The sequence below is a fragment of the Pelobates fuscus genome, chromosome 1, assembly GCF_036172605.1.
Source record: "Pelobates fuscus isolate aPelFus1 chromosome 1, aPelFus1.pri, whole genome shotgun sequence".
NCBI classification, from domain to species: domain Eukaryota; kingdom Metazoa; phylum Chordata; class Amphibia; order Anura; family Pelobatidae; genus Pelobates; species Pelobates fuscus.
In genome coordinates this window covers 229,096,614-229,124,159 of record NC_086317.1, presented here as the reverse complement: position 1 = coordinate 229,124,159, position 27,546 = coordinate 229,096,614, and the positions used below count along the sequence as shown (strand labels likewise).

The 27,546-nt window shown below is 40.8% G+C and overlaps 1 protein-coding gene across 1 annotated transcript; it reads right to left on the bottom strand.

The window, feature by feature from the left end:
- Positions 1–1,452: 1,452 nt before the first annotated feature.
- On the bottom strand, positions 1,453–27,478 carry MTF1 (metal regulatory transcription factor 1). The gene is made up of 10 exons (XM_063454968.1): positions 26,788–27,478; positions 15,716–15,954; positions 11,366–11,497; positions 10,751–10,824; positions 10,520–10,635; positions 9,029–9,106; positions 8,595–8,697; positions 5,153–5,703; positions 2,101–2,161; positions 1,453–1,802 (listed from the first exon to the last, which is right to left on the bottom strand). The coding sequence occupies exons 1-10, from the start codon at positions 27,211–27,213 to the stop codon at positions 1,666–1,668; spliced, it is 1,917 nt and encodes a 638-aa protein (XP_063311038.1). The 5' UTR covers positions 27,214–27,478; the 3' UTR covers positions 1,453–1,665.
- Between the last annotated feature and the right edge of the window lie 68 nt (positions 27,479–27,546).

Below are 27,546 nucleotides of genomic sequence, written 5' to 3'. Positions count from 1 at the left end.
ATGCGATTTACAATCACAACCCAGTGATATGTGAATTAATAGGAACAATTAAACAGTGTTCTTTGCATACTGTGGCTTGGACCAGTTCGTGGATAACAAAAAAAATACAGGTATGCCAATACCAGCAGTTCGTGCTCTTACAATGGGAACATTTTACTCCGTGCGAGTTTCTTTAATAAGGATGCGGATGGAACGTTTCTGCAAGGACTTTGTTTTCATCTCTCGTAAATAATAAATACAAGTGTTAAAACGAATGATAATGATAAAACCTTACAACATTAAACAAATGTATAGAATGCCTGTGTTAAGCAGAAAATGTCTGCTTTATATATAAAAGTCTCTACAAAAGTTCATTGGTCAGTGTAAACGGAACATTACAAATTTTAGCCTATAAACCACTGAGACTAAGCTACTGACCATTTTATTTGATACATTCTTATAGATGTTCAACAGGAATCCCTGGATGATAATGATACATATATCTACCATAGAGGCATGGTGGATATCTGTAGAGCGGAATTATCACCTATAGTGGAAATATGTGCACCGACCATTGCCTACAAAATTTATTTTTGTGATGCGATAATCTAAAACTTGTTCTTTTAAACAAACATATATAAAATTCCCATGTTTACATTTTATATTACTTAAGTTACCTTTTATATTACTTTTTATCAGAAGAGCTTGTAATACAAATACATCTTACACTTGAAATTATACATATAAATTGTCAGATGTGGAGAAAGTGGAGGTTTAGGAGGCTAATGCTCAACATTAGAATATAGAAAGTAAAAAAGGTCATGGAGGATCACTTATAAGCTCTAATAGAGAGGGGAAAAAAATAAAATGCTGAACTGGCAATAGGTTTCCTGTAGTAAACATATTTGCAGAATATTTTAAAGGTATGTTATGTTAAATTCCCTTTAAAACTTAAATTAGAACTGTGAATAAACTGCAAGTAAGCTAGACATTGAGAAAGGTTAAAGAACTATAAATAATGCAGGCCCATGTTGCCAGACTTCCTATAAGTCAGAGTACAAGCCTTGGCACTTCTGCTGTTCAGGGAGTAAATTCCCATCTGCCAACTAGAAGCTGCATCCAACAGCTGGAATGCCAGGGTTATACACCCTTGATATAGGAGAACCAGCATAAAATAGCTAAATATTTATTGTTGCTGGACCAGGTTAAGTTTGCTTTAACAGGCTCTACATCGATGATACGTGAAAGAGAAGCAAAACCTTCTGGGACATATCTCTGTTAATATACATTTTCTTTTTTAGAAATCCAACTTCACAAACAAAGTGACCTATAGTGCATAAAAAGGTTAATGGTTCTCTTCTCTAGGTTTTCAGTGCCAGAAGGACAATACGTGTACAGTTCCTTCCATTGCAGATTTAGGACAAAATAATTTCTGATGATCTACTGGAAATAAAAAATATATATATATGCAGTGTCTGTTTTGTTAATATTGAGAATGAACACTTCAATAACCCTTCCAGGTTATACTCTGGAGAGAAAGAAAGTCAGAGATGTCAGGGCGCAGAGTCTCTGGGGTTCAGTAGGCGACTGCCACTGCCTACACAGGGATGAAGGCAAAGGAATTGTGGTGGGAGGGGTTGGCTATGCCACAGGTGGATGTTTTGCAAGTGTTGGATCAGTTGCTTGCTATGGCGGTGCACACTCTTTGCGCTTAGAAGCATTCTCTTTAGCAGAGTCTCTACATGCACACTGACACTGACAGGATTCTTCTTGCTTTATAATGATAACAGGAAGGCTCAGGCCAATTTGCTGCATATTGTTACCTGAAACAGAGATGTAGAATTTTTAGTTAGAATGGTCTGACATCAATGCTTTAAAGTTGCACTGTTAGAAACATGCACTTATTAAAAGAATATGCAGGCAATTGATACATATACTTGATGTTTAAAACACACAGATAACAGGGAGAGTGCTGTAAGTTGCTAGTTTGTCAGCCCCATACACATATTCCTTATTAAGTTCTTTTGGGCTAAGAGAAGACTGTTCTTGATAAAGCAACACGACTACAGTTAACCAGGAATAAAAAGTATGGTTTGAGTGTGCACTAATTTAACCACTTACCAGTACTTCCAGTAAGTGGGACAGTAGTAGTAAAATAAACCTTGTCCATCTTTGGAACCTGCTGCAAGAAAAAATAAAGAAGGCCACAGTTCAGAGAATTATAACAAACCAGCACAGAACAGATTTAAGATGAAAAAAAAATAATAATAATAATTATATATACACACATTATACATATATATACACATATATACATACATATATACATACATATATACATATATATATATATATATATATATATATATATATATATATATATATATATATATATACACACACACACACACACACACATACATACATACTTACACACACACACACTTACTGCTGGGACTCACAGCACTCAAAGCTATTTTGACTACAGTTTGTCTCAAACCGTAATGAATGAAATCACTTCATCATGTAAAAAGATTACCTAAATAAACCCCATCACAGTGGGCTAATGCTCCCACCCATGTAGCTGGCAATAGCCTCAACCTCATTTTCTCTTATGCATGTACAGTGTGTAATATCTGCAACACTCCATTTCCTCTTTCTGATTATCACTTCATATTGTTTGCTCTCAAGTACCCTCTCACCCAACAACTTCAGCCTAACCCCCCTCAACTCAAGAGGAACCTTAATTCTATTGACCTCCAGCAGCTGTCAGCTGATATTGATTCCCCACTCCTATCCCTCACTGGCCATCGCCACATAACACTACCCTCACCTCTGCCCTGAATGCTGCAGCCCCACTCCAAAACCTGCCACATTCCTAATTCTGCACCTCATTTAAGCATTTAATTTACATTACATCTATCTTACAGGGGTTGCATACTACTCAATTATACTAGATGCCATCGACAATATACCTATCCTTAAGACCCTAATTTGGCCAATCTCATGAGGTAACTGAAATCCCTCATTTTGTACCTCACATTAAGCACTTCGATTCACCTGTACCTATTTTGATACATTATTTTCTTCATAGGTCTCACACGCAGCCGTACTAGTCCTTTATTACATTCCCACCCATCATATGGCCCTCTGTTGGGAGCCCAATATAAACAATTCAGCCTTACATTTGGGAGGGACCTTCTTGCTTCATGACAGACAGACACACACACACACACACACCTCTCTTTCTTACAACATTTCATTATATCACTTAGTCTCACTAGTCCTATACGGGTCCTAACTCAGTCGGAAACACGCCATGATACATTATTCTATACATTTTATCCTTTCTTTACATATCGTGTCTTCATTTTTGCACAGTATTAGCAACGTTCTGTCTCAAGTAACCTACTTCGAGACACCACAATCTATTTCTCCACCCAGCAGCTCAGGACCGATATTAAGCACTCTGCCTTCTGCTATGATACCTCTACACACGGCCCTCACTCCATACGTTAACATAAGGCCCTTAACTCGATAATTTGTGATTTGTACCCTTACCTCTTGACATATACTTCACAGAGGTCGTGTTCAATTATTATGGCCACTTCCTTTATGGCCTATAATACGTCTGGCTGTGCAGGTAACACAAGTGTGCCTTTATATAGCGGTCACACTAAGCCAACTCCCATCCTAAAACAGTTAGGGCCTCACCTATCACGACCAACTTATTTTTAATCTCTTTATTCCTCACGAGAAGCCAACACCCCGCCACAATGCTCGGTGGAAAACCTACCCAACGGGCAAAATCATAGGTATCATCAATTTGGCAACTAGTTGGGTTGCCAAGTCACCAATTTAGCTTCATTGTTTTCGCCACTTGGCATAAAGATCAACCAGTATCTTGGTGTTATACAGTATCTTCCACTAACAAATTTCCTCTTTTAGGTATGGTTATAACTGCTGATATAATGTAAAGCATTAATTGTGTAATTTAGACATGTATTAAAGGGTTTAACTATTGACTTTTTGCCCTCTTTTCACAGGCCTACCTGCACATCTGTTTCGGCGCACCACTAACATAACTGCTTATTGTCCCTGACCACAAATGGAAGGTGGAGCCTGTAGATGTGGGAGGGGATATTCCATCTTATAAATACACATCTCTCTGGGTTGAGACAGTCCGGTTCAACCCACTACCCCCTTTATCAAGCCATTTAAATTGGTGGGCTCTTTTTTTTTTTTTACAAGCCTACCCGAAGGTCGGTCTCAGCACACCACAACCAACTTGTGCACCACCAACATAACTCTGCTTATTGTTCGACCACACAAATATTGTGGCGGAAGCAAGTACAGCAGACCTCATAGGGCTCAAAGCCATTATGGCGTTCCATGCTGCCGCAACGGCTTTAAAGTGCATTAATATGGGGACGGCATGGAACAGTTTAATCTTAGAAAGGGATATACACAGGATTCTGTTCTATTTAGGTGTGTTTTTGGGAGGATTACAATATGAAATGTGGTAGCAGCTTGATATCAATATTGTTATTTGGGGATATCTTATTGTAATCATTTTAAAGTTAGCAATTGGTACAGAAGGTTTTATCACTTTATTTCACGTTATTAAATATGGCCAGTTGCCTAGCATCTGATGACTGATTAGCTTTTTTTCCCCCAACCACCTGGGATTTACCAAACTTGTAACCCAGGAGTGAGTGAATTTAAAGCGCATAGATAAATCATTAATACCAACTTGTTCTCAGATTCTGTAGACATCTTTGGCCTGGCTGACTTGTTTGATGGAAATTGAACGCCACAGCAATAATTTGTCAATTGGTTGATTAGCTACCACACAAGTCGATCAACGCATCATAAATTTCAAAGTGGTTTAAAGGAACACTACGGCATCATAAAACATCTCAATAAAGTTGTTAATAAATAAAAGTGCCTGGAGATACTGGGCGTTATCTTACTTATTTAGGGTTAAATGGTTTAACCACAAATTTATCTAGATAGTGCCCATCCACTCTGTATCTCCTCGTTCACGTCTGTGTGGAAGCCTTTGTATTTATTTATCTACATTCAGTTAAGCCTAGTTAGGTGATATAACACATACACACATCATTTAATCTGTGTAGCACCAATAAACAAGACATCACAGCAGAGTACTCACAGATTTATCCTGGCTTTGTGCGGCTTCATTTAATATCCACTGAATGTTCTGGTCACCCACAACTAGATTGGGTGGCAGGAGAGTGGCAGTACTGGGAGTCTGTGTAATGGTTATTGCTGGGTTACCAGTCAACACTGTGTTTGAGCTTGAGACTGCAGCACGTATCAGTGTCGGCAACACTGATTCTGAACTAACTCCTGCAGCTAGCGAAGGACCTGCAACAACAGTCAAGCCTTCCATCAATGGCTGTGAAGTCTGTGATGCAGGCATGTTTTCCTGACTAGTGGCAAAATGAACACCATTACAAACAGGCACTTCCAGTGGTTGTGTCACAGATGACGGCATTGTGGATGCCTGCTGAGTTCCACATTCCATCGCAGCAGATGGCAGATGCACTTCAGAGGTGGTCATGCAAGCTGAACTTGGAAGAGGAACCACAGGGGTGAGAGATTGGCTAACCAAAGGAACCACTGTTGGTGCAGATTCTGTTGAGGAACCCTCTCCTGTAGAACTTGTTTTTGTGTCTGATGCCCATGTTTTTTGCAATGCATCTGGGTAAAAAAAAAGAAAAAAAAAGAAAAATTAAATTAAAGTTGCACATTAATATAATAAATATCACAATAGCACCATTTACATTCTATAGATGGTTTAGTTTTTTCCTATTTAAGTATGGTATTTTACCTTTCTAAAAAGTGGATTAAAGGAGCATGCTTAGTTATTGCTATCCAGGTAATAAGGGACACACAAATGAGAGAATAGACCCATAAACCCTCTTCTGAAGGCAGGGGAAGGGATTGTGGAAAAAGAGGAAGTCACTGAACCCTCAATCCTAAATGCAGGCTTGAACCCAAATATAGCTAAACAAAAAAAATTAAGTCCTATCGACTAGAACTTGACAGGATTAAAGGTGAAAGGGGTCTTAATTGGTTGGTTTCAATCAACCAGAGTTCTGAGTCAAATTACACAGCGTGGGAAAATTCCAAAGAACTTTCCTACGCTGTGTAAAATGACAGATCACCTTCGGATTTTTTTTTTGGCGCTCGTGTTGTTTTTATTTTATTTGAGAAGTTAGACTGTATTATGGATTTTTATTTGGCGTTTTTGGGGGCTTAAAAAAAAAAAAAAAGATTTAGAAAAAAAGTTTTAATTTATTTTTACAGGTATTTAGTTCTCTTGTTCCTTCCTCACTATTTTTAGGGTGACGGCGGTAGGTAGGGGTTTATTAATTTTTTTTGGGTGGGGGGGGGGGGGGTAGGGGCTTGGGGACCCCAAGGCAGGACAATAGGTCCCCCCATTTTCATTTAGAACCCTCACCCGCCACTCATGGGTGGTGGCCAGAGCGGGGGGCAATAGGTCCCCCTTCAGTTTAATAGCCCCCACTCGTGCGACACTCACTGTTTAGTAGACATGCCCCTACTAACGGCATAGCGAGTAGGGGCAGAATTTACTAATACTAAGTAATCTTTACTTAGTATTAGTACATTTGGCTGAAAGATCAATTTAGGTCTTTCAGCCTTTTGGTAGATATCTCCCTAATACAGTGGGAATTAGGGAGCTATCTACTAAGCAGCTGCAAAATGCATGAATAGGCTCGGAGTTTCATTCATTCGAATGAAATTCCGATCCGAACAAAGTCCAGAATTGCATCCAAAACTGTTCTCATTCTGTTTGGACAAAATTCGGTAGTTTCGCTGGCGTTCTGTCTAAGTGACAGGACGTTCGGGAAAAGTTAAAGGGGGCTTCGCGGGAACACTGAGAAAAGGAGAGAATTGTGGGAAAATTGATTTGACCACAGGAAACAGAACACACTTTGTTCCTCCGCTAGTCAAGCGTAGGAAACCTCCATAAGACAAAGTAGTCCCTACTTTGTCTTATGTTTTAAAGATAACTAGAGCAGATAGGAAGAAATGAAGAACAGATCCTGACAGAGGGAGAGAAGAGGAAACGATTAAAGAAAGGTAAGTTCGGCATGACAGTGCCGCTTTAAGATAAGTAGAGAAATGGAAGTTTGTGGGTGGATGACTGTTCTACCACCAAATTCTCACCACTCTCACAAAGAGCTGCATGGTAATACAATTGCAGATCAAATTAAGTAAACCAGTACACAATTAATTTGACCAAATATGAGCATATGGCATTTTATCCTACTAGGTTTGAACCAAATGATGCATACCATTGCTTGACATAGTTCAGAGAAGAATAAGCAAGGAATATGAATTGGGATTCCTTTGGAATAAACAGTAATTTCGGAAGGATATTAGTTCTAAAATACTGTATGCTAATTCAGCTAAACCAAGAGAATGTGTTTTTAACCCTTTAGATCAGTTTGTAATATCACCTGTTGGGCTCTAAAGTTGGAAACCCAACTACCTTGAGATAGACGTCCCTTGGAATTGGTTTTGGCAAGAGTGACCTTATGTGGGACATTTAGGTTAAAGAGCTGTGATTCAGATTAGGTCTACTTTGCAGGTAGGAATGTCGGTCACTAGGAAAAGCAAGTAATCATAAAAAGCGGATATATGCATGGAACTCCCAAATGTTCGTACTTAAATTATTAGTAGTATTTATATAGCACCAACATATTTCGCAGTACTTTACAATTATAGAATGGAAATATTTGACAAGTAATTTATATACAAAATATAACAGACAACAGGGGAAGAAGGCCCTGCTTAAACGAGCTTACAATCTCAGTTTGCCAATAATGCTAATAGGAATGGCTCTAGATCTAAAGCAAACAAGGGATGACAAATTGCACCTCTGCCTAGTGCCATTTCGGAAAATCCTCTTGAAAGAAAGCAATTTATTCCACTATAACAGCTGGGATTGAATATAATACCAAGATCCGCTGAAACATTTGGTCTCAAGCATATATGCTTTAAAACTACACGCGTCAACTCTATTCAACATCTTTTTTTGCACCTGTGTAGAGTGATTCTGAGAACACGTGAGGTATTCTCCTGAGCCTCCCTGCCTGGTATGATACCGAAATAGTCTGGATGAAACTAACATTTTGTTATTGGGTTTAAACTGTTGTTTTAATTAGTTACTTTAGAAATGTTCTGTCTTTCCAGTCTAAGCATAACCAATTGGTGGATGGAGGTAACCACGTTGCCAAATACTTCAGAAAACAAAGTAGTAAGGCCAAGTCAGGAGAGAGAGAAAATAAATAAAAAGAAAGCAGAGCTGTCATGCGAACTTACTTGTGCTTTCACAAAAATATGAAGACTTGACTTTACATTGAGGTGTATACAGTTATCTTTTAAGGTACATTTAGAGAATCCTTTTAGCAATTTGAGATATAAACACACAGAATTTAGAGAAACTGTCTGCAGGTTATGCAATTATTTCAAGCCAACTTATACTTTTGTATATATCCAATTTTTGGGGTTAATGTTTTTGCATTTTTATTCCTATAACTGCAAACTGGATTGACACATACCTTTAGGATCAGAAGGATCGTGATCTTCTGTGCTTTCTGGGCTCTGAAACATAGACTCAAAAATGCTTTGTGGTAACATTGTACCAAATGTTTGTCCTGAACTCTGAAATTTAAAAGAAAAATAAATTATATCAGTTTGCATTACAACAAATGTGTCAACCATTATATTGTCTATTGTAAATAGTGATAAGGAACAAGACTGAGAACCTCATGAGAACAAACTAGATTAAAAGTATAAGTGAAATAGCGCAATGGTGGCTCACAATCGCACAAGTAAATGGAATTAGGAAATCAACTATGTGTGATTGAGTGGTCAGTCTCCTGTTCAATTAAAGACTGCAATTGACTGATTCCTTACTGCGATGTACTTGACTCCCAACAGACACAGAAACAATATCAAAAGAGTATATGCTCACACTTATCTTGCTACTTACAGTATCAGAGTTTTCCCGCAGATCAGAATCAGTAGACAAAATGCTTAAATCACTCAAACAAAACCAGGGACTTGCATCCTGTTTGAAAATTAACACAAAAATTATTTTCATTAGCTCGTTTTAAGGGATATAGTTTGATGACAATTTTTAAATGGGGATACATAACTAAAAACAAGAGTAAAAAAATAAAATAAAACTGCGACCACACATTCAAAATAGAACAAAACCACCAATAATAAAGTTTATATAAATAAATAAGGTACTGGACGTGATTGGCCAAAGTGTAGTCCCCCTAGTTAGAATTGCAAATCCTTGTTTTGCGACAGCATGCATGTACATTTATTTATGAGCCCTGCATATATGTAACTTTATTTATTAAAACAAATACTGGGAAAAAATGTCTAGTAAATTGTAAGACATCTAAAAGAGTCTTACTATGTCACTCGCCACCTCAAATGCACAATTGTTTAAAAGTTGTGGGGGTTTTTATATTGAGTGTGCTACTTTTTTTTTTTTACACCATGGGCTACTTGGAAGCAATAGAATTGACTTAAAGGCAATTCACCAAATTTATGCAATATTAAACACACCTCACTCGGCCATGCAGACAATCTCAAACTGTGATGGACACTCAGTCCAACAAACACACATAAAATATTACCGTAGATGACTTTGCTGTTGAATCTGCAAATGCAGCCATTTTATATACAACCTTTCAAACACCACAATGAAAAATAATCAACTGCAGTGTAAACTCAATTACAAGACTTAGATGTTGAGTCAACAATATTGGAAACTTTAACTGGAAAAAACAAAACTCACATAGACTTTATAACTCCCAGCCACACAACGGCATTAATACGCAGAAGCACCAAGATACAAATACACTAAAAACTAAAAAAGAAAAAAACTCAGACACATTTGAGATGCACATACAGACTGATACACAGTTAAACCTGTAGACATAGGCAAAGATGCCCCATATCCCTCTAACTGCTGCTGTGGATTCATTCTCTTTTCAAGCCTGCTTCTGTGCTCCAGATTAAAAATGTTTTTTTTAAACTTCAATAGAACCACGTGGAGGTGTATTGATGTCAATATCTGAAGTTTTTAGAAGTCAGAGAAAAGTGAAACCATAACCTACAGCCCAGCACTTTGAAGGAAGAGTCACCAATTAAATAAATATGTATTGGCCACAGACACCTCAAAGGCAACCAGCAAATGCCAGGTGTATGCTTACCCTGCTCCTATCTTTCTTCTCCCTCACAGCTTAGGGGGAGTGTTATAATACTGGAAGCAGTGTTAGAGGTAGTGGGCGTGAGAGCAAGGAGACAGCACATACCAGTTATGCGCCACAACTGTAACAGCACTAATTTGTCCAATCAACTAATGGAAAAATGGTTCTACAAATACCACTCATTTTGAGAGCCGAGTGGAAATGTTAAGCCTTGTTTTTAATATATATTGTATTTATAGGTCATGCTGCTTTACCTCACACCCGGCATGGTTGGGGAATGAGTCTTCCAAACCAGCAAGGTCATGACTTTTCATGTGGCTCTGCGATTCTTGCTGGGTGCCATCACTTATGCAGAAAAATGGCCTTTCACCTTAAACAAAAAAAAAAAAAAAAAAAAAAAAACCCGACAATTTAAATATATCATCCTGAAGTTTTGAAACCAAACATTACTACAAGCCAAACTATTTGTATTGGGTTTCACTTACTCATATGCTTCCTAACATGCGTTTTAAGGTGATGGCTTGCTGCAAACGCCTTGCCACAACCATCATGGTCACACCTGCATTTTCATGAAAAAGACAAAAAGAAATTACAACCAGCAGTAACAAACTACAGATATAAATTGGTGACTGCATTAATAAAATGGTAAGTGATTTTAATATTATAAAGAGATGTTAAAAAACAGAAGAGATGTAGATCAAGAGAGATAAATGCAAGCAATGGCATAAGTATGTCAAATAAATATGCAAAACTGAAGCTGAAATGATCACTGAGGGTACCATAACTTCATTGCAATGAAGTTGTCGTAGTGCCAGTAGGTCCCGGGTGTCATTTCACCTTAGGGGATTAAACCGTCAAAGAACAGATTATCCCAAACACTGAAAGACAGTGTCTGATAGCCCCTATACTTCCTGCCACTGGGCACTGCTGAGAATGTCAGCTGACAGTCTCGGACTTTCATAGTCCCCATTTCAGAAAAATTAGTAAAAAAGTTAAGGCCAGTGTTTTTTTTGTTTGTTTTTTCATCTGTGTAAATGAAATAACTTTCTACATTTTACCTTCATTTAAAAAAGTACAGTAATCTGTAGGGTAAGACTCACCTAAAAGGCTTCTCCCGGGTGTGAGTCCGGATGTGCTTTCGCAGATCGCTATGCGTGGTGAAGTATTTGCTGCAGCCCTCAGTTACACAGTTAAAGGTTTCACCAGTGTGAAGTCGCTGATGTGCTCTCAACCTGCACATAAAGGTAATGTTAGATTCAAATTAAATTTGCATACAGCGGACATATATGGGTTACAAAACCTAGTAGCAAATATTATAACAAAATAGCCAAGCTAAGCTAAAGAATTTTTCCTGTTTGTTTATTTTAGCCTAAAATTTGAATTCTTTTGACAATTCTCCACAATCTCTTGTTAAATAAAAACTTACTGTGCGTCACATCTGCTGTAACACTCTGTACCACAACATTTCAGGAGGAATGATCGGTTCTCTAGAAATAACACCATTAAATAAAACACGGATAATCACTTATAACATGTGTTAACCTTTTTTTCCCCATGAGATGCTCTGTTGTCTTTTCAATTTAAAGATTTGGCAAATTGCATTACAATCCAGTTCAGACAAGGTAAAGATTGCAGAACATAAATAGAAACATTATTTAATTTATCCTATTCTCTGTAGGTTTCCTCTACAACCAAATTCCTAATCCAGTGCACCACAGGCAGGGGGTATGCAGTGAGTGAGCAGTAATCTTCATGATCTTACAGCCTTGCTCCCTTGTGTGTCCTGTGGTGATGCCAGGAGCCAGGTTATATAGTGTCCCTCTGGCCTCAGCATCACTAAACAGTACACAAAGATTATACAAGCCCCATACTGGACACCAGGGAAAGGATCCACTCCAGCTTTTCCAAAGGTAGGGAGCCTTGGTGGATTTAATAAAAATAATTTGAGAGTGTGTGAGAGAATGTGTACGTGTTTGCCAGTGAATGTGTATCTGTCAATGAATATGTGTGTCAAATCAGCAAGTGTCCATGTGCGTCTGTCAGTGAATGTGTGTCAAATCAGTCAGAGTGAGTCCTCTGCGTGTAAATGTGTGCGTGCCTCAGTGTCCACTGTGCTTCAGTGTCCTGTGTGTAACTCAGCGTCAAGTGTCCTCTGTGAGTAGCTATTATGTATATATTTTCATTTTCTGACTTTTATACTTCACACACAATATTGTGGAGCAGAAATGAGCAGGAAGGGTCTGTAGGGGGCAGGAATACCCACCCATACCTGACACTCCGTTTCAGAAGCCGAATACCACTGAGCGACCTGGAGCTGGAAGAAGCCTTCGGTTTCACCCCTTAAAGGAAAAAGTGCACCCAGGGGCTTCCTGGCATCATAGCATTTTTATTTAGATAAATTTGTTATGGTGACCAGAATGTTCCTTTAATTTGCTTAAAGGAACACTATAGTGTCAGGAAAACAAACCTGTATTCCTGACACCATAGTTGTGAAAACGCTATTCACCCTGGCTTTATGTGATAATGACTATACCCCTCCCCTTCATGACACTGTCAAAAAAGGGGCCAAGCATGGATGTCATTACAATTATGCCCCTCAATCCCCCAGAAAAATTCCTGCGGACGCCCATGGGGTAATTCTCCGTAAAAGGTTGAGAAACACTGCTCTACATGACTGCCTGATGAAAAGGACAGAGTTTACAGCAATAACTGACAGGCAGTTAAGATGATACCCAGTGGCAGAATAAAGAGGGCTAGAGATCTAGGTTTAATTGTAATATGTCAAAAATACATATTTGTTAAATATAGAGATAAAACCAAACATACAATTAAAAATCATTGTAAGTGACAGCTCCCCTTTATAAGAACACGCCAAAGCACCAAAACTGTGCTCTTGCATTCCACTCATGGTAAGCAGTCAAAATGTTTACTCAAGGTTTGACTTTTTACCTAAGGCCCATCAGGCGCCGCTCCCTGCCTTCTCTCTTTCTGGAAAGCCATGAGGGCTAGTTCATTGGCTGACAGCATATAGCCGATAGAAGGATGTCATGAAGGAACAAGGAGCAGTGCCCAACAGACTTCAGGTAAGAAGTCAAGTGATTAAACCGTTTCACTACTTCTAATGTGAGAGGGGTGGTCACCAGGGCCCTCCTAGCACCATAACTGCTAAAATGTGTGGTAATAGTTATGGTGATTATACAGTTTAACAACAATAAAATTCCACTGCTTTTGAAATTCACCAAAAAACAAAAAAGGAAATCTACAAGACATTAAAAAAAAAACAAAAAAAAACAGAATGCATATAAAGTGGTACATCATTTTCAGCACATTTTCTTTTTTGAGTAGTTTTTTGGTGACAGACGATTATGTGGACAGTATGTGAACCCATAGAACACCGAGAGATGTAGCATGCAAACGTCTCATCTAGTTCCAAGTTCATAGAGTGCATGACAGATGCCTCAGTTCCTTGCAATGCATGGCATTATATTCCTTAACGGGAATTGAAACCAGGATTGAAATACGGAAGTGATAGAATGTAAATAAACTTATGCCTTCACATTGGTTAAATGACAAAGACGCCATTGCGCCTATACCTATTGCCCTAATAATCGGCAAAAATGGGCATTATAAGGGCGCAACGTTTAAAGAAGAAAATATGGCAATTTCCCTGAAGAAGTCAGGGCAGTGCAGACGTAATTCATTGCGAAGCTAAAGCACATTATTGGATTTTAATATTTTCATTTGTTTTTATATATTCCTAATGTATTTCCCACAATGTGGAATATATCCACCTCGAATTTTCTGGCTCTGTGACTGATACCTAAATATTTAATAAACTTGATACAGTACCACTCTTCTTTTTGTATTTTTATGTCTGTAGATTCTCTTTTTGTGAACGTAGAAGACTTGGAGGAATCTTGAGATTTCTACAGATTTAATGGGACAGTTACAGCTTATTGAATTTGTTCTGGTGAGTAGAATCATTCCCTTCAGGCTTTTTGCAGTAAACACTATCTTTTCAAAGAAAATTCAGTGTTTACATTACAGCCTAGTTTTAACTTCACTGGCCACTCCTCAGATGGCTGCTAGAGGTGCTTCCTGGGGCAGTCCTGTCTAGTGTGCATCACAACATTCAGTGTATCCACCCTCTGCATGTAGACACTAAACTTTCCTCATAGAGATGCATTGATTCAATTCATATCTATGAGTAGATGCTAATTGGCCAGGGCTGTTTTTAACTTCTGCAGTTCAGAGGCAGACAGGGACAGAGCCAGCAGCTGCAGATTTGAATACAAGTAAGATTTTACTATATTTAGGGGGGCAGATGGTGGTTTTAACACCATATGGTCAGGAATACATGTTTGTGTTCCTGACCCTATAGTGCTCCTTTGAGTGTATAAGAGGGTAGTATACTCTTTTTCCCCTTTACTCCACTGAAGTTTATAATTTTATATAAAATGTGGGCTATCTATATACTTCTTTTTGACTCTGAAATTCAGTTACTTTTAATGCAGTAACTTTAGTTCAAGTCATATTTCATAGACTACCAATCACTAGTGATTCTATGACATATATCAGTGGGAAGATGGAGGGCATTGGTACACAGGAAAATAAGAGAAAATAAGTTATCAGGCATCTTCCTAGCACAATGATTATAGTGATTTGTAGTGGTTATGGTTGCTAAAACAAAATTATTATTTTTACTATAAACTTCTGACCAGCTCTATGCCCATCACTGACAAATAATGACTTAAGCAATAGCATGACAGTAAAAATGTAGGTGTCATTTGGGGATTCTAATATAAAAATCCAGTTCATGGTTTTCACATCTTTGCACCAAAGATGTAAAAATTCCAATCCAGCAAACAATTAAAGGAACACTCCAAGAACCATACTAGAGTTTGCTGTAGTAGTTAATGTATCAGAAGTGCCCTAGCATCCCCTCCCCCCCCCCCCCCCACCTCCCCAATTGCATGGAGTCAAAACTTTTTGAACGACTTTACTTCTTTCCTGGGGTCTGCCAGGTGCCTCTCCCTGCTTCCACTACCATCACTGGTGAGCCTGAGGTTACCAAGGAGGATCTTGTGTTTGCTTACTTGAGCTAAGCCATGCAATCATGGCTTACTTCATCAGACGAGAGCAACCAGCTGACACGCTCAGCTAATCCTTGCAGCTTGCGGAAGTGCATTAGTGATTAACAGAGCGTCCCTGTGTCGACCGCTGGGAGTGCTCTAATTGCAACTAGCAGGCAATGCTTCTCTATGAGAAGCTTTGCCACACGTGTCCTGCTTCCCAATGCTTCTCTACAACAAGCAGTGTATTGATCACGAGTTTATATGTAATGTCTTCAAGCCATAGACAATTATGTTTGCTGGTTACGGTTAATATTTAATTTTTATGAACTGCTCCAACTAATGAAGAGTGAGAATACAGTCTTGGAGTAAACTCACCTGTACAAGGTGTTAAATGCTTTCTCACACCCCTGTACATCACATTCAAACGGCTTCTCCTTGGTGTGCACACGTACATGGATTTTGAGGCTATATGAAGTCAAGAAGGCTTTCCCACACCCCTCCTGGTTACAGACAAAAGTGTATTCTCCTCTGTGCGTTTTCTGATGAGTGCGCAAGTTTCCTGCCGTGCTGTAGGTCCGCGGACAGCCCTCAAATGTACACTGGTATCGCTTTACCTGAAGCATAACAAAACAATTAGTAATTGTACAGCGCTTCATAATGTGCTGGTACTTTATTGGTGAAAATATATGGGACTTTTCAGTTCATTAATGGCTGCTCTTTAGAGATTTATTACAATCTAAAAAAATTACGTTTTTCAAACACTGTGTGGGATGTGCAAAAGCTCTTCTGAAGAACGAGCAAAACCATGTTAGGATTTAACAGTTAAAATAGCTGTCACTTCTGAATAGTTAAGGAATGGCAAATCATTGTTTGCATGTTAAAAGGTACACTAAGCACCAAAATGACTACATCTTTACTGTAGTTTAAGTGCAAAGAAATGCCATTTGTGAAAGGGTTTACATCTGTCACTAAAGGACGCCTCCAAAAGCTGTCAGACAGCCACTGCAGACGCTTCCTCATTGTAGACTTTCAATTACTGAAATTTCTGCAGAGTTGCAAAGGCCAGAAGCAGTCAGTTTGCACTGAATGTCTAGTTCTTGGCTGGCTGATGACACTCCAGCAGCCAAGTTGTTAAACTTGGCAAGTGCAGTGTTTCACAGCCAAATGTTGCACATGCAGCCTTCAGGCATCATGACAACTTTAAATCACTTAAGTGGTTATTGGAGTAACCCTTGTGTAACATTGTTTGGATGGTACCATGGGTCTATCTAAAGCTACAGGCAGACTCATTACATAAACTCCTACCAAGCTGAAGTTTAGGAAAGTAGATTATCCCTAAGGAGCAATTCCACTCATCACATAGGAGTAACTACTCTGTAAAACTGATTAATAGCCACCATGTGCTGCATTTACACATAATCTAGTTCACGGTTTAGTAAACTGGCTATAAGCACAGACTGGCTGAGCTCAGTTTCTCCAAAGAGGGGGTGGGGGAGATGCTTAGTCCAAGTTACCGTACGTATGCAACTTGGACAAAACTAATTGCAATTCTTATCCACTCTCAGAACAGAGAGCTGGTGCAGCATCTCCTTTGCAATCACACAAACTTGTTGTAATGCTTAGAGTGAGCTTTTTTTAAAAGGTTTTTACAGGTTTGTTTTTTTTAATATAAAAATACAGAGAGAAGATACACAAAATATCTGTAACTAATAAATAATAAAGAACAAATTAAAGAAATAACTTTGATATAAACAATCTCTAGAGCGGTGTTACATGAAATTTAGCCTTGGATGAATGTAAGCATAGCATAATGGTAGAATGCCAATGTACGCCACATGTTTCAAAGTCCTTTGATACAGTCAAAAACAAAGATCAATGAGCTTGAATTCTAATTAGAATTGTCAGGACTATAAGTGCAACACTTAAAGGAACACTATAGGGTCGGTCAGGAACACAAACATGTATTCCTAACGGTATAGTGTTAAAACCTCTACCTAGTCCCCCTGCCCCTCCCACACTGTATAGCACTGCCCCAAGAAGCACTTCTAGTAGCCATCTCCAGGAGTGGCCAGTGGTGTTATCCATTGGCTGTAATGTAAACATTGCCTTTTGTCTGAAAAGACAGGGTTTACTGCAAAAAGCCTGCAGGGATGGACTATACTCACCAGCATAACTACATAAGCTGTGATTGTTCTGGTGACTATAGTGTCGCTTTAGGTACCACCATCACTGGAGTAAGACATGAAATATTGGATATGGGAATAGGTCTGATATCTATCTATACACACACACACACACACACACACACACACACACACACACACACACACACACAAAAGAAGAAAGTCTCTTGCACTCACGTTTAAATGTCCCTTAATGAACGGATGCTAAATAGCCAGGGCTCTGGTATCCACGTATCCAAAGAGGTAGCAGCACTCACGGAGTTAAAAAATCCAGTCTTTATTTTAGTTTATTCATACATACAAAGTACATCAGGATATCTTAACAGAGGGAACGTGCATTGTATAGTGCATAACCCATTAATAGTACCAAAAACTACAGTAATAAAGTGCTAAATGCAATCACCCATAACAAAAAAGGTATACTGACCAAGAGCAGGAGAAATAAAAACCCAGACGTTTAGTCTATGAAGCCTTCTTCTGGGGGACCTCCAGAGGAAGGCTTCAAAGCCAAAACATCATGGTCTAGCACAGGGCTTTCAAATACAATATGCATGCTGCCCACGGTGGCATTTTGTAAGTCCCGTCATTGGGTTGTGACAACCCACAGACGGGCTGTATAAAATCCCACAGGTGGGCCTTTAAACTTCCCTACCAGCCTATGCAGAGTGTGCCTTGACGGGCCGGTGGGGAGATCAAAGATCTCCCTCAATGACTCAAAGACACTTTGCTGCTAGGCGAAGTGTGTTTGAGGGGAGGAGCTGGGAGTCTAAATGTTCCTCCTGCAAGCTGGGCAATTTGGAGTGTTGCCGCAGGTTACCATGGCAACTCCCCAAAGAGCTTGTGAGGGGACCAAACTGTCTGCAACTGCAGGCAGAGTTACTAAATACCACCAGGGCCTGCGGTGTCTCTACTCATTGATAAAAAGGTAAGGGGGAGACAAAGTTTTGCTACGATAGAGAATATATAAAAAATACACACACACTCTCCCAACCTACCTACACATTATATAGTTCCTATAAAATCCAACACAGTCACACGCACTACATACCAATTTTTTACATGTTAGCACAGCCTTGGGCCATTATGTCCAAAGAGAAAATTCCTCTTCACTAAACAGATTTTATCTAGTATGGCTGCTACACTCATACTAAGTCGTGTATGCAACTAGCCCTTGGCACAGAATTGCCCAAAACTCTGGATGTGCAGTGTTGCAAGCTGAAACACTGCACATCAGACTCCTACCATCATGACCACTTCACAAAGCAGAAGTAGTGAAAAATAATAAACTGCATGCGCATGCTTGCAGCTCCATGACTGCTCTGGGTTCTCAGAATGATCAATACATAGGCACAGACGGAAAGTCTAGGGATAAAGAGAACCGCTTGGTGTGCATCTTTTGCAAGGGTACCCTCCATATATACCCCCCCCCAATAAAAGTAGTATGTATGTATGTATGTATGTATGTATCTACCTACATACACACACACAAAAATATAAATATGCATGCTTTCTTTCTGGTTAAATCAACTAAATAGTAAAGTAAATTACTTAATTGAAGTATTTCTTTAACTGTTCATAAACATCATTTACAAAAGCCTACCTCCCTAGTGTATATTCTGGTTTATAATTAAAGACTGACATTTGCCCATCCCCCACACATGTTGTGTAACAGCTAAAAGCAATAAACTGCACAGTCATTACTACATGTTCAGGACTATGAAAGGCAGGTTCTTCAAACTGTTTTTCTCCAAAGTTTCAATTGTGTGTGCTTAATCTGTTTGCTCTGCGGTGATTAAGGTGTAATCATAAACTTGTGACAATCATACCAGTAAGAAGAGGATGAACTACAAACTATATTCATTCATAGGTTAATAGGTAATTTTGGGGACTCATTTCTTAAACAGTGTATTAAAGTGAACTGCTATTTATTTTTGCTAAACTAAATATAAAAGTAGATGGGTTTCAAAATTTCTTATCAGCTGTATTCCAATACACTGCTTAATGAACACTTTAATCGTTAATATGCATCAACCACACCTCTCTACTGATGTTATAAGGAGAATAATTGCTTCCCCATTTATCAATCCAATTACTTGTTTGGAAGTGATCACGGTGTCTAAAACCTGTGTGCGCAGTGTTTCAGTATGAAAACTGATATAAAATGCCAAATTAATAAGCGGCAGGATCGGCATCAGACTTCTGCAGCCTCCATCGGAGAAGGCTCAGCACGCCCCACTAGCAGGAAAAGGCACCAGGGTGCTTCTAGAATCTAGCATCTTAACCATTACAGCGGACTGCAGTGATTATGGCGCTTGAAGTAAACCTTTAAGGATGTGAACACCATCCAACTGCCATGCAAGTCTATCATCCTTCCAGTTCTATATTATTTGTGTCCACGATCTATTCTTTTATTACAAATAGTGAGTCATTAAAAGGTTCAACTAAACATATGCTGAGTAAAAGCAACAACAGTTCTGGAATGATGTGCACATGTGACTTACAGATACACATTAAGAAGTAGTTTTGGTCCCAAGACCCTGTACTCTAGCAATGTAAACCACTTTTTCTCCTAACAGACACTAAAGAAGACCTTTATCTGAAGTCAAGTCTAAAGTGCTTTCCAACAATTCCCATAGACTAGGAGTCTTATTTAAAACCTGTACCCAGCCACCATGGGAATATACTGGGTATATGCCAATAAGTACATGTGGTATGAATAAATCACTAATGGTGCTTGCCAACTTATTGAATCCAATGCCACAGACAGTGCTTAAAGTCTTTATCCATTGCTTTCTACGAGGTTCTAGAAGCGCATTAAAGGACCACTATAGTGCCAGGAAAACAAACTTTTTCCTGGCACTATAAGGTCTTTAGGTTCCCCCCACCCTCAGGGTCCCACTCCCGCTAGGCTGAATGGGTTAAACACTTACCTTTCTCCAGCACCGGGCTCCCTCTGCCGAAGTCAGCGCCGAATGCGCATGCGCAGCAAGAGCCGCGCTCGCATTCAAACTGTTCATAGGAAAGAATTTCTCAATGCTTTCCTATGGACGTCCAGCGTCTTCTCGCAGATTTTCACAGTGATAAGCGCGGAAGCGCCTCTAGCGGCTGTCAGTGAGACAGCCACTAGAGGCTGGATTAACCCTAGTGTAAATAGTTTACAGCTGCAGGGTTAAAACTAGACGGACCTGGCACCCAGACCACTTCATTGAACTGAAGTGGTATGGGTGCCTATGATGGTCCTTTAAGTTATTAGAACAGTGTTCCACTTTTGAAAGACTCCATGCCTTTTACTGGGAGACAGTCTATGGTGAGCATTTATCCAAAAACAGTACGTCATATATAGTACAGAATATATACATGTAAAAGGTAGAGAATTGTTAAAATAGTTAAAGGGACACTATAGGCACCCAGACCACTTCATCTCATTGAATTTGTCTAGGTGCACTGTCCCGGTCCCCTATGCTTTCCCATGAGGAATGCATGCGATGGAGGCAAACCTTTATTTGCTGGCAGAGGAATAATTAAGGTTTTATAAATAAATCTTTGTATTCCTAACATTAAAAAGTGTTCCTTTAACCCCTTAAGGACACATGACGTGCCTGACATGTCATGATTCCCTTTTATTCCAGAAGTTTGGTCCTTAAGGGGTTAAACTCCAAACATCACAATGAATTACCGCTTACTGTAGAGGTTATGGTCCTAGGAAGCGGTCTTAATACTTGGAATTTCCTCATTGAGCCATCCAAGTGCGCGGGCAGTGTCACATAGTAAAAGAGCATGTGCAGTACACAGGGAAGAAAAGGTGTTGATGAACAATAGCAGCCTATGCAAAGATCCACAAGAGCTAAAAACAGGAGGTAGCAATGCACAGCTTAGTAGATAAGGACTACTTGTGGAACCACACTTATGTGAAGAGCATACAAAAAAAAACACATCTTGGGACCCCTGTCCCTTCCTCAGTGTACAAATTCCCTTAAGCACCCCAATATATAGCATACATAAACCAGACCCTCCACCAATCACCAGTATCTTCTGACACAGGTTAATATGGTGGGGGGGGGGGAATGGAGGATAACACAACCACAAGTGTTATAAGTGGTTATAATGCAAGGATATGGACTGTGAAATGTTTCATATTCCAACGCATTCAGATCTGAGGCATTTGACATTTCTAGCCCTGGTGTATCTCTACCACCAACCCCTGTCAATCAGCCAGTCACACACTGTTTTTGGGCTGGATAATCAGCCATTCTACATGCCGCAGGCACAACTTAAGCTAAGCTCTTCTCTGCTTCCGAAAACTGAAATTCCACCATGACGTCGTACAAGTATAGAATAGAAAAAAAAAATTTGTTCTTCATGAGATTCCTTCTGAACAATATAGGTCTATAGACATGTGCTCATGAGATACTGTGACACACACACACAGTAATCAAAGCACAGGACTCAAAAAATTCAAAAAGGTCGTACATTATTTGCCAGTTACTTGGCAATACACACCACCTTCTGCAACGTGACCACTGAATGGACAGGGAAGCAAGACACACAGCCGACTTTCCTCCAAATTTCTAGCATATGAGTGCATGCTAAGAGCAAACACACAAACAGTTTATATGTTTGTGAAATAGGTACACATTTTAAGATTGCCCTGTACAGCAGCTATGGACTTGACATAGCAGCAAGGGTTAAATGATTTAACAAAATAAACCAAAAAACATACAAACATTGATATTTTACATTAAAGGATTAAGAGGACAGGAACACTGCATCTGGACCAATTCAATGAGATGAAATGTTCTGGGTGCTTATGGTGTCCCTTTCAGGGTTAAAACCAACCATCATGACCACTTCAGTGATTTACAGTGGTCATGGTGGTAAGACTCTGGATGTGCAGTGTTTCTACATTGTTAATTTGTGCTAATTGCACCCCCAGCACACGTAACATTGGCAGGCCAGAACTCTGTTCCGAGCTGCCTAATGTCAAGTCTGTGCATATTTAGCGTTTGTTGTCAGCGCGCACTGCACACTGCCAACAGACTACAAAATCTTCCCCTTCCTCCATTGTAGGCTATTTTTTGTTTTATAATAAAAACCCTCCCTCCATCTCCACCCTCCCTTCTTCAGCCAGAGTTTGCATGTGTTCTGCTCCATAATTAGCACAACCACAGGCTTCGCTACGAGAAGCCTCTGATTGGACCACACAGTCCGACTGACATGAGGTTGGGGAGTGGAAGGCAGAGCTGGGTACTTTGCCCAGCGGTGGATTCCAGGTAAGCAGAAGAATAACTTTTTTCAGGTATTATTGCAATAGGAGAAGGGAGACCTCCCACACAAAAAGGACATTTTTACACAAAAAAGGTGCCCCAGCTCCAAACGGTTAAAGAAGCCCTTTAATTCAACTTGCTAGAATTGAAACAAAGCAGCTGGATAATTATTTTTGATTAAGTTTTTTCTTATTAAAAATTAAGGAAGTATTTGACAAAACACATCATGTATGTTTCAATGTAGGCCACATTTCTTCCTTCCTTCCTTGCAAGACTATTCACTTAAAGGGATACTCCAGGCCCCCAGACCAGTTGTGCCCTTTGGAGTGGTCTGAGTGCCAACTCCCACTACCCTTGACGACAAAATGACAAATACAGATTTAAAACAACCAAATGCAACCAGGAAAAATGCTTGCCCCTCATAGCTGAAAGAAGGCAATAGCATCCTTCAGGGATAAACTCTAAGAGTTAAGACATGACTAAATGTATATGACATACCAGGGTACAGCCATTGTTAACAGAAGATATATTATCCAGGCCACCTAGTGGCGATCTGCTGCTCTGTAACCTGACCATCAGGTGTAGCCACCGGAAAAAAAAAAACTAAATGTGAGGGTATGTTTAAAGGACCACTATATGCACCCAGACCACTTCAGCTCAATGAAGTGGTCTGGGTGCCAGGTCCATCTAGGATGAACCCTGCCTACTGTAAACATTAGGGTTAACCCAGCCTCTAGTAGTTGTCTCATTGACAGCAGCTAGAGGTGCTACTGCGCTTCTCACTGTGATTTTAATTTTTTCGTTTTCATTGAGAATGCTTTCCTATGGACTGGCTGAATGCGCGCGCGGCTCTTGCCGCGCATGCAGCCAATGACATCAGAAGAGGGAGGAGAGTCCCCAGCGGGAGGAGAGCCCGGCGCTGGAGAAAGGTAAGTGTTTAACCCCCGGTGGGAGTGGGACCCTGAGGGTGGGGGCACCCTCAGGGCACTATAGTGGTCCTTTAACCCTGCAAGTGTAATTATTGCAGTTTTCATAAACTGCAATATTTACCTTGCAGGGTTAAGTCCTCCTCTAGTGGCTGTCTATCAACCCCTTGAGCAACTTGGGATGGGGGGGGGGGTAGGAGGAAGGGGGGGGGAACTACAGGGTCCTGCAGTGCCAGGAAAACTACCGTATATACTCTAGTATAAGTCGAGTTTTTCAGCACATTTTTTGTGCTGAAAAAACCCCAACTCGACTTATACTCGAGTCAATGTCTGTATTATGGAAATTTACATTGCCATAATACAGACAGGGGGCTGTGTAGGAGGGGGTTACTTACTGTGTAGGAGGGGGAAGCTCTTACTTACCTCTCCTGCAGCTCCTGTCAGCTCCTCCGCGCCGGTCTGGTCAGCTCCCAGTGTAAGTCTCGCGAGAGCCGCGGGGTCAGAGCGCGGCTCTCGCGAGACTTACACTGGGACTTGCAGAGGAAGCTGACCTGACCGGCGTGGAGGAAAAGGGAGCTGACAGGAACTACAGGAGAGGTAAGCGCTCTCTGCCAGCCCCCCCCTCCACTGAACTTCCAATGCCACTGGACCACCAGGGAGTAAGAGCCCTCCTCCCTGCCAGCAGGGAGGGGGGACGAAAAAATAAAATAAATAAAAAACATTATTATATATATATATATATATATATATATATATTATAATTAATAAAATAAATAATAACAAAAAAAATGATTAAAATAATTAAAAAATAACAATCAAAATGCCCACCCCCCACCAAGGCTCTGCAATACATACACAAACACACACTGCATCTCTCACACACACGCACACACTGCATTCAATATATACACACACTGTAAATAAATATTCAATTAATATAAGTTTTTTAGGATCTTATTTTATTTAGAAATTTACCAGTAGCTGCTGCATTTCCCACCCTAGTCTTATACTCGAGTCAATACGTTTTCCCAGTTTTTTGGGGTAAAATTAGGGGCCTCGGCTTATACTCGAGTATATACAGTAATATGTTTTAACTTAACAGAACACTGTAGGCACTATAACACGTTCAACTGATTTAAGTGATTATTGTGCCTGGAGTCTGCAAGTGTTGGGTCCTGTATAACTACTCAATGGTTTACTCACTATTTAGTAGAGATTCTGAGTCCCCGGCAGTCTGAAGCCCAGACCTCCAATAATATGGTGGAGGCATGGAGGTGATCTACTTCACACCATACCAAGGGTAGAGGTCAATGTTCGCCTGAGAGAATCAGTTGAGCTCTCTCAGTCACTTACCTAATTCCTGATATGAAATGGTATAGTGCATGGTTCCAACTTATATTGTAAGCAAATAGTTTAAGAGTGATGCAGGTCCTGGCACCTGCAAATTGCAGGTACCATAACCACTTACATCTCTTGAAGTGGTTATGGCATCTACAGCGTCCCATCTTGGTGCAGATGTTGTGGACTACATTTTCCCTGATGCTTTGCCATCACGAAGGAAAATATAGTCCACCACATCTGGAATGCCTAAGGCTACCTTAGGGCATCTCTCCATATTTTGGTAGATATACTTACTTGAAGGCACCCCCTCAGGTGCCACCATATTTTCTCTTAAGCTCCTGGCACTTTTTCCCCACCAAGAGCCATCAGAGTACAACAGTGATGTCTATAGAAAATCCCATGTGACTACAGGATTCTCTACAGACCAACACCTCGCCCCTCTGCCAGTCCTTACATTGGCTCCCTGTATCCTATAGGAGTCAATTCAAAGTGCTAACCCATACATTTAAAGCACTGAACAATTCCAGCCCCTCTTATATCTCTTCACTGATCCAGAGGTATGCCCCTCCTCGTACCCTCCGCTCTGCCCGCGACCACCTCCTGACCGCTGCTCGCACCCGTACGGCCAACTCACGCTTGCAGGACTTCTCACGGGCGGCTCCTCTCCTATGGAATAACTTGCCTACTGTCATCAGACTCTCCCCTAGTCTTCAATCATTTAAGAAGGGCCTTAAATCCCATCTCTTCAGGAAAGCGTATGGCCTCCCAGAGTAATCTCTCCCTTACATACCTGTCCCTATGGGATAGTGCTTTGCTCTCTCCTCCAGCTCTGCTTCACTCCTACTTGATATTTCCTATCCTAATGTTTCTAATACCCCACCTCCTATAGACTGTAAGCTCATTTGAGCAGGGTCCTCTTCAACCTATTATTCCTGTAAGTTTTCTTGTAATTGTCTTATTTATTGTTACATCCCCCCCTCTCAAAATATTGTAAAGCGCTACGGAATCTGTTGGCGCTATATAAATGGCAATAATAATAATAACCAATTTAACATGAATATATTGTAAAGATTCTATCAATATCACCAAAAGAGACACACTTTAAGTGCACCCAGAAAGCAATACAAGTAATTAACCATATCTGAATTAATAAAATAATCCATGCTTTCAAAAGCTACTTTGGCCCAAAATGTAAAATTCACATTTTAGTGAATATTGAAACAAGTCTTAAACGATAGACAATTCACACTGAAAAAATAAAAAATAAAATGACACGAGTTGCTGCTACAGGATAATCTCTCTTCACAGCTGGTGCAGAGTTACCACAAAACATTAAGAGACATGTTTCTATGAATCCCTTTGATGGTTCATCAATAAGTTTTACACCTATTACTTTATTTCCAGCTGTCCACTAACTGTATCTACAGCAGGCTGAGGGTACTGAGGGTTTGATCCAACTCCAACCAAAGTAGCTTCCCTGCCATAACAGACTGGCATTCACACAACAATGGGCAATATATGGCCATTGCTCATAATTTAGCCATCATGTATTTAAAGTCATAATATGACCTATTTGAGGAAGCAGTGCCAGCCAGCTGCTTGTCCTGGCATGAGGGCTGCCTGGCACTGAGGGACTAGCACTAAGGCTGGCATAGAGACTGAGGCTGCCTGGCACTGAGGCTACCTGGCATGGGGGCTGGCTGGCACTGATATGAAGTGTGAGCTCCACTCACCTCCTTCTGCTTGGTCTCCGGGCACTCTGAGTGCAGGGTGAGTGTGGCCCCCTCTATGTTCCTGGGCATGGGGGTGGTCCCCGGGTTGATGGTGAGGTGTATCTGGTCGGGGGAGATGATGTGCTGGACATAGCCCTGGGACATGGCGTCCTGTTCGGGCAGCAGTAGGAGTCCCTGCTCGTTGGCGGCGTCCAGGTAGGGCAAGTTAGAGCCGACATGGCCCTCGAACTCGTCGTCGTCCTCGTCGTCGTCATCGTCTTCCCCCCAGGCGGGCTGCCGGTCCTGCTCGATGAGCACGGTGGTGGTGTCATACACGGTGCCGGACTCCCGCTTGTCCAGGAACCACTTCCGCATCTTGTCCTCCGGGCACAGCCCCCCCTCCTGCTCCATGGCGAGCGCGGACAGCTCCGGGCTCTGCTCCCCCATGGCCGCCGCCGCTCGGGCTCACACGGGGGGCTCTAGCTCCCGCGGCCGGACACGGCGAGGCTCGGGGACCCCCCAGTACGCGGTGCCAAACATCCAGCTGGCGGCTGCGAGGCGCTCATTGGGCCGGCTGCTCGGCCGCTCGGCTCGGGGGAAGTGTTTCCGGGCAGCGGGAGGAGGACGGATCGGGTAATGGAGGCGGAGAGCTGGGGGAGGAAGGACACAGGGCGGGGAATGGACTCCCAGAGAGCGTGAGAATGGAGGCTCCTCCATCTTAGCCCTGCTCGTAGAGCGCCTGCACTGACTCTCCCACGATAAGCTGCACTCTGGCAGCCT

Excerpts from the sequence above, each read along its gene's own strand:
- MTF1 (XM_063454968.1), bottom strand. The coding sequence starts at position 27,213 with ATGGGGGAGCAGAGCCCGGAGCTGTCCGCGCTCGCCATGGAGCAGGAG. Across the intron at positions 15,955-26,787 it reads CGGAGACCAAGCAGAAGGAG|GTAAAGCGATACCAGTGTAC; the intron begins GTGAGTGGAGCT and ends GTTATGCTTCAG. Across the intron at positions 11,498-15,715 it reads GCATTTAACACCTTGTACAG|GTTGAGAGCACATCAGCGAC; the intron begins GTGAGTTTACTC and ends CTTTATGTGCAG.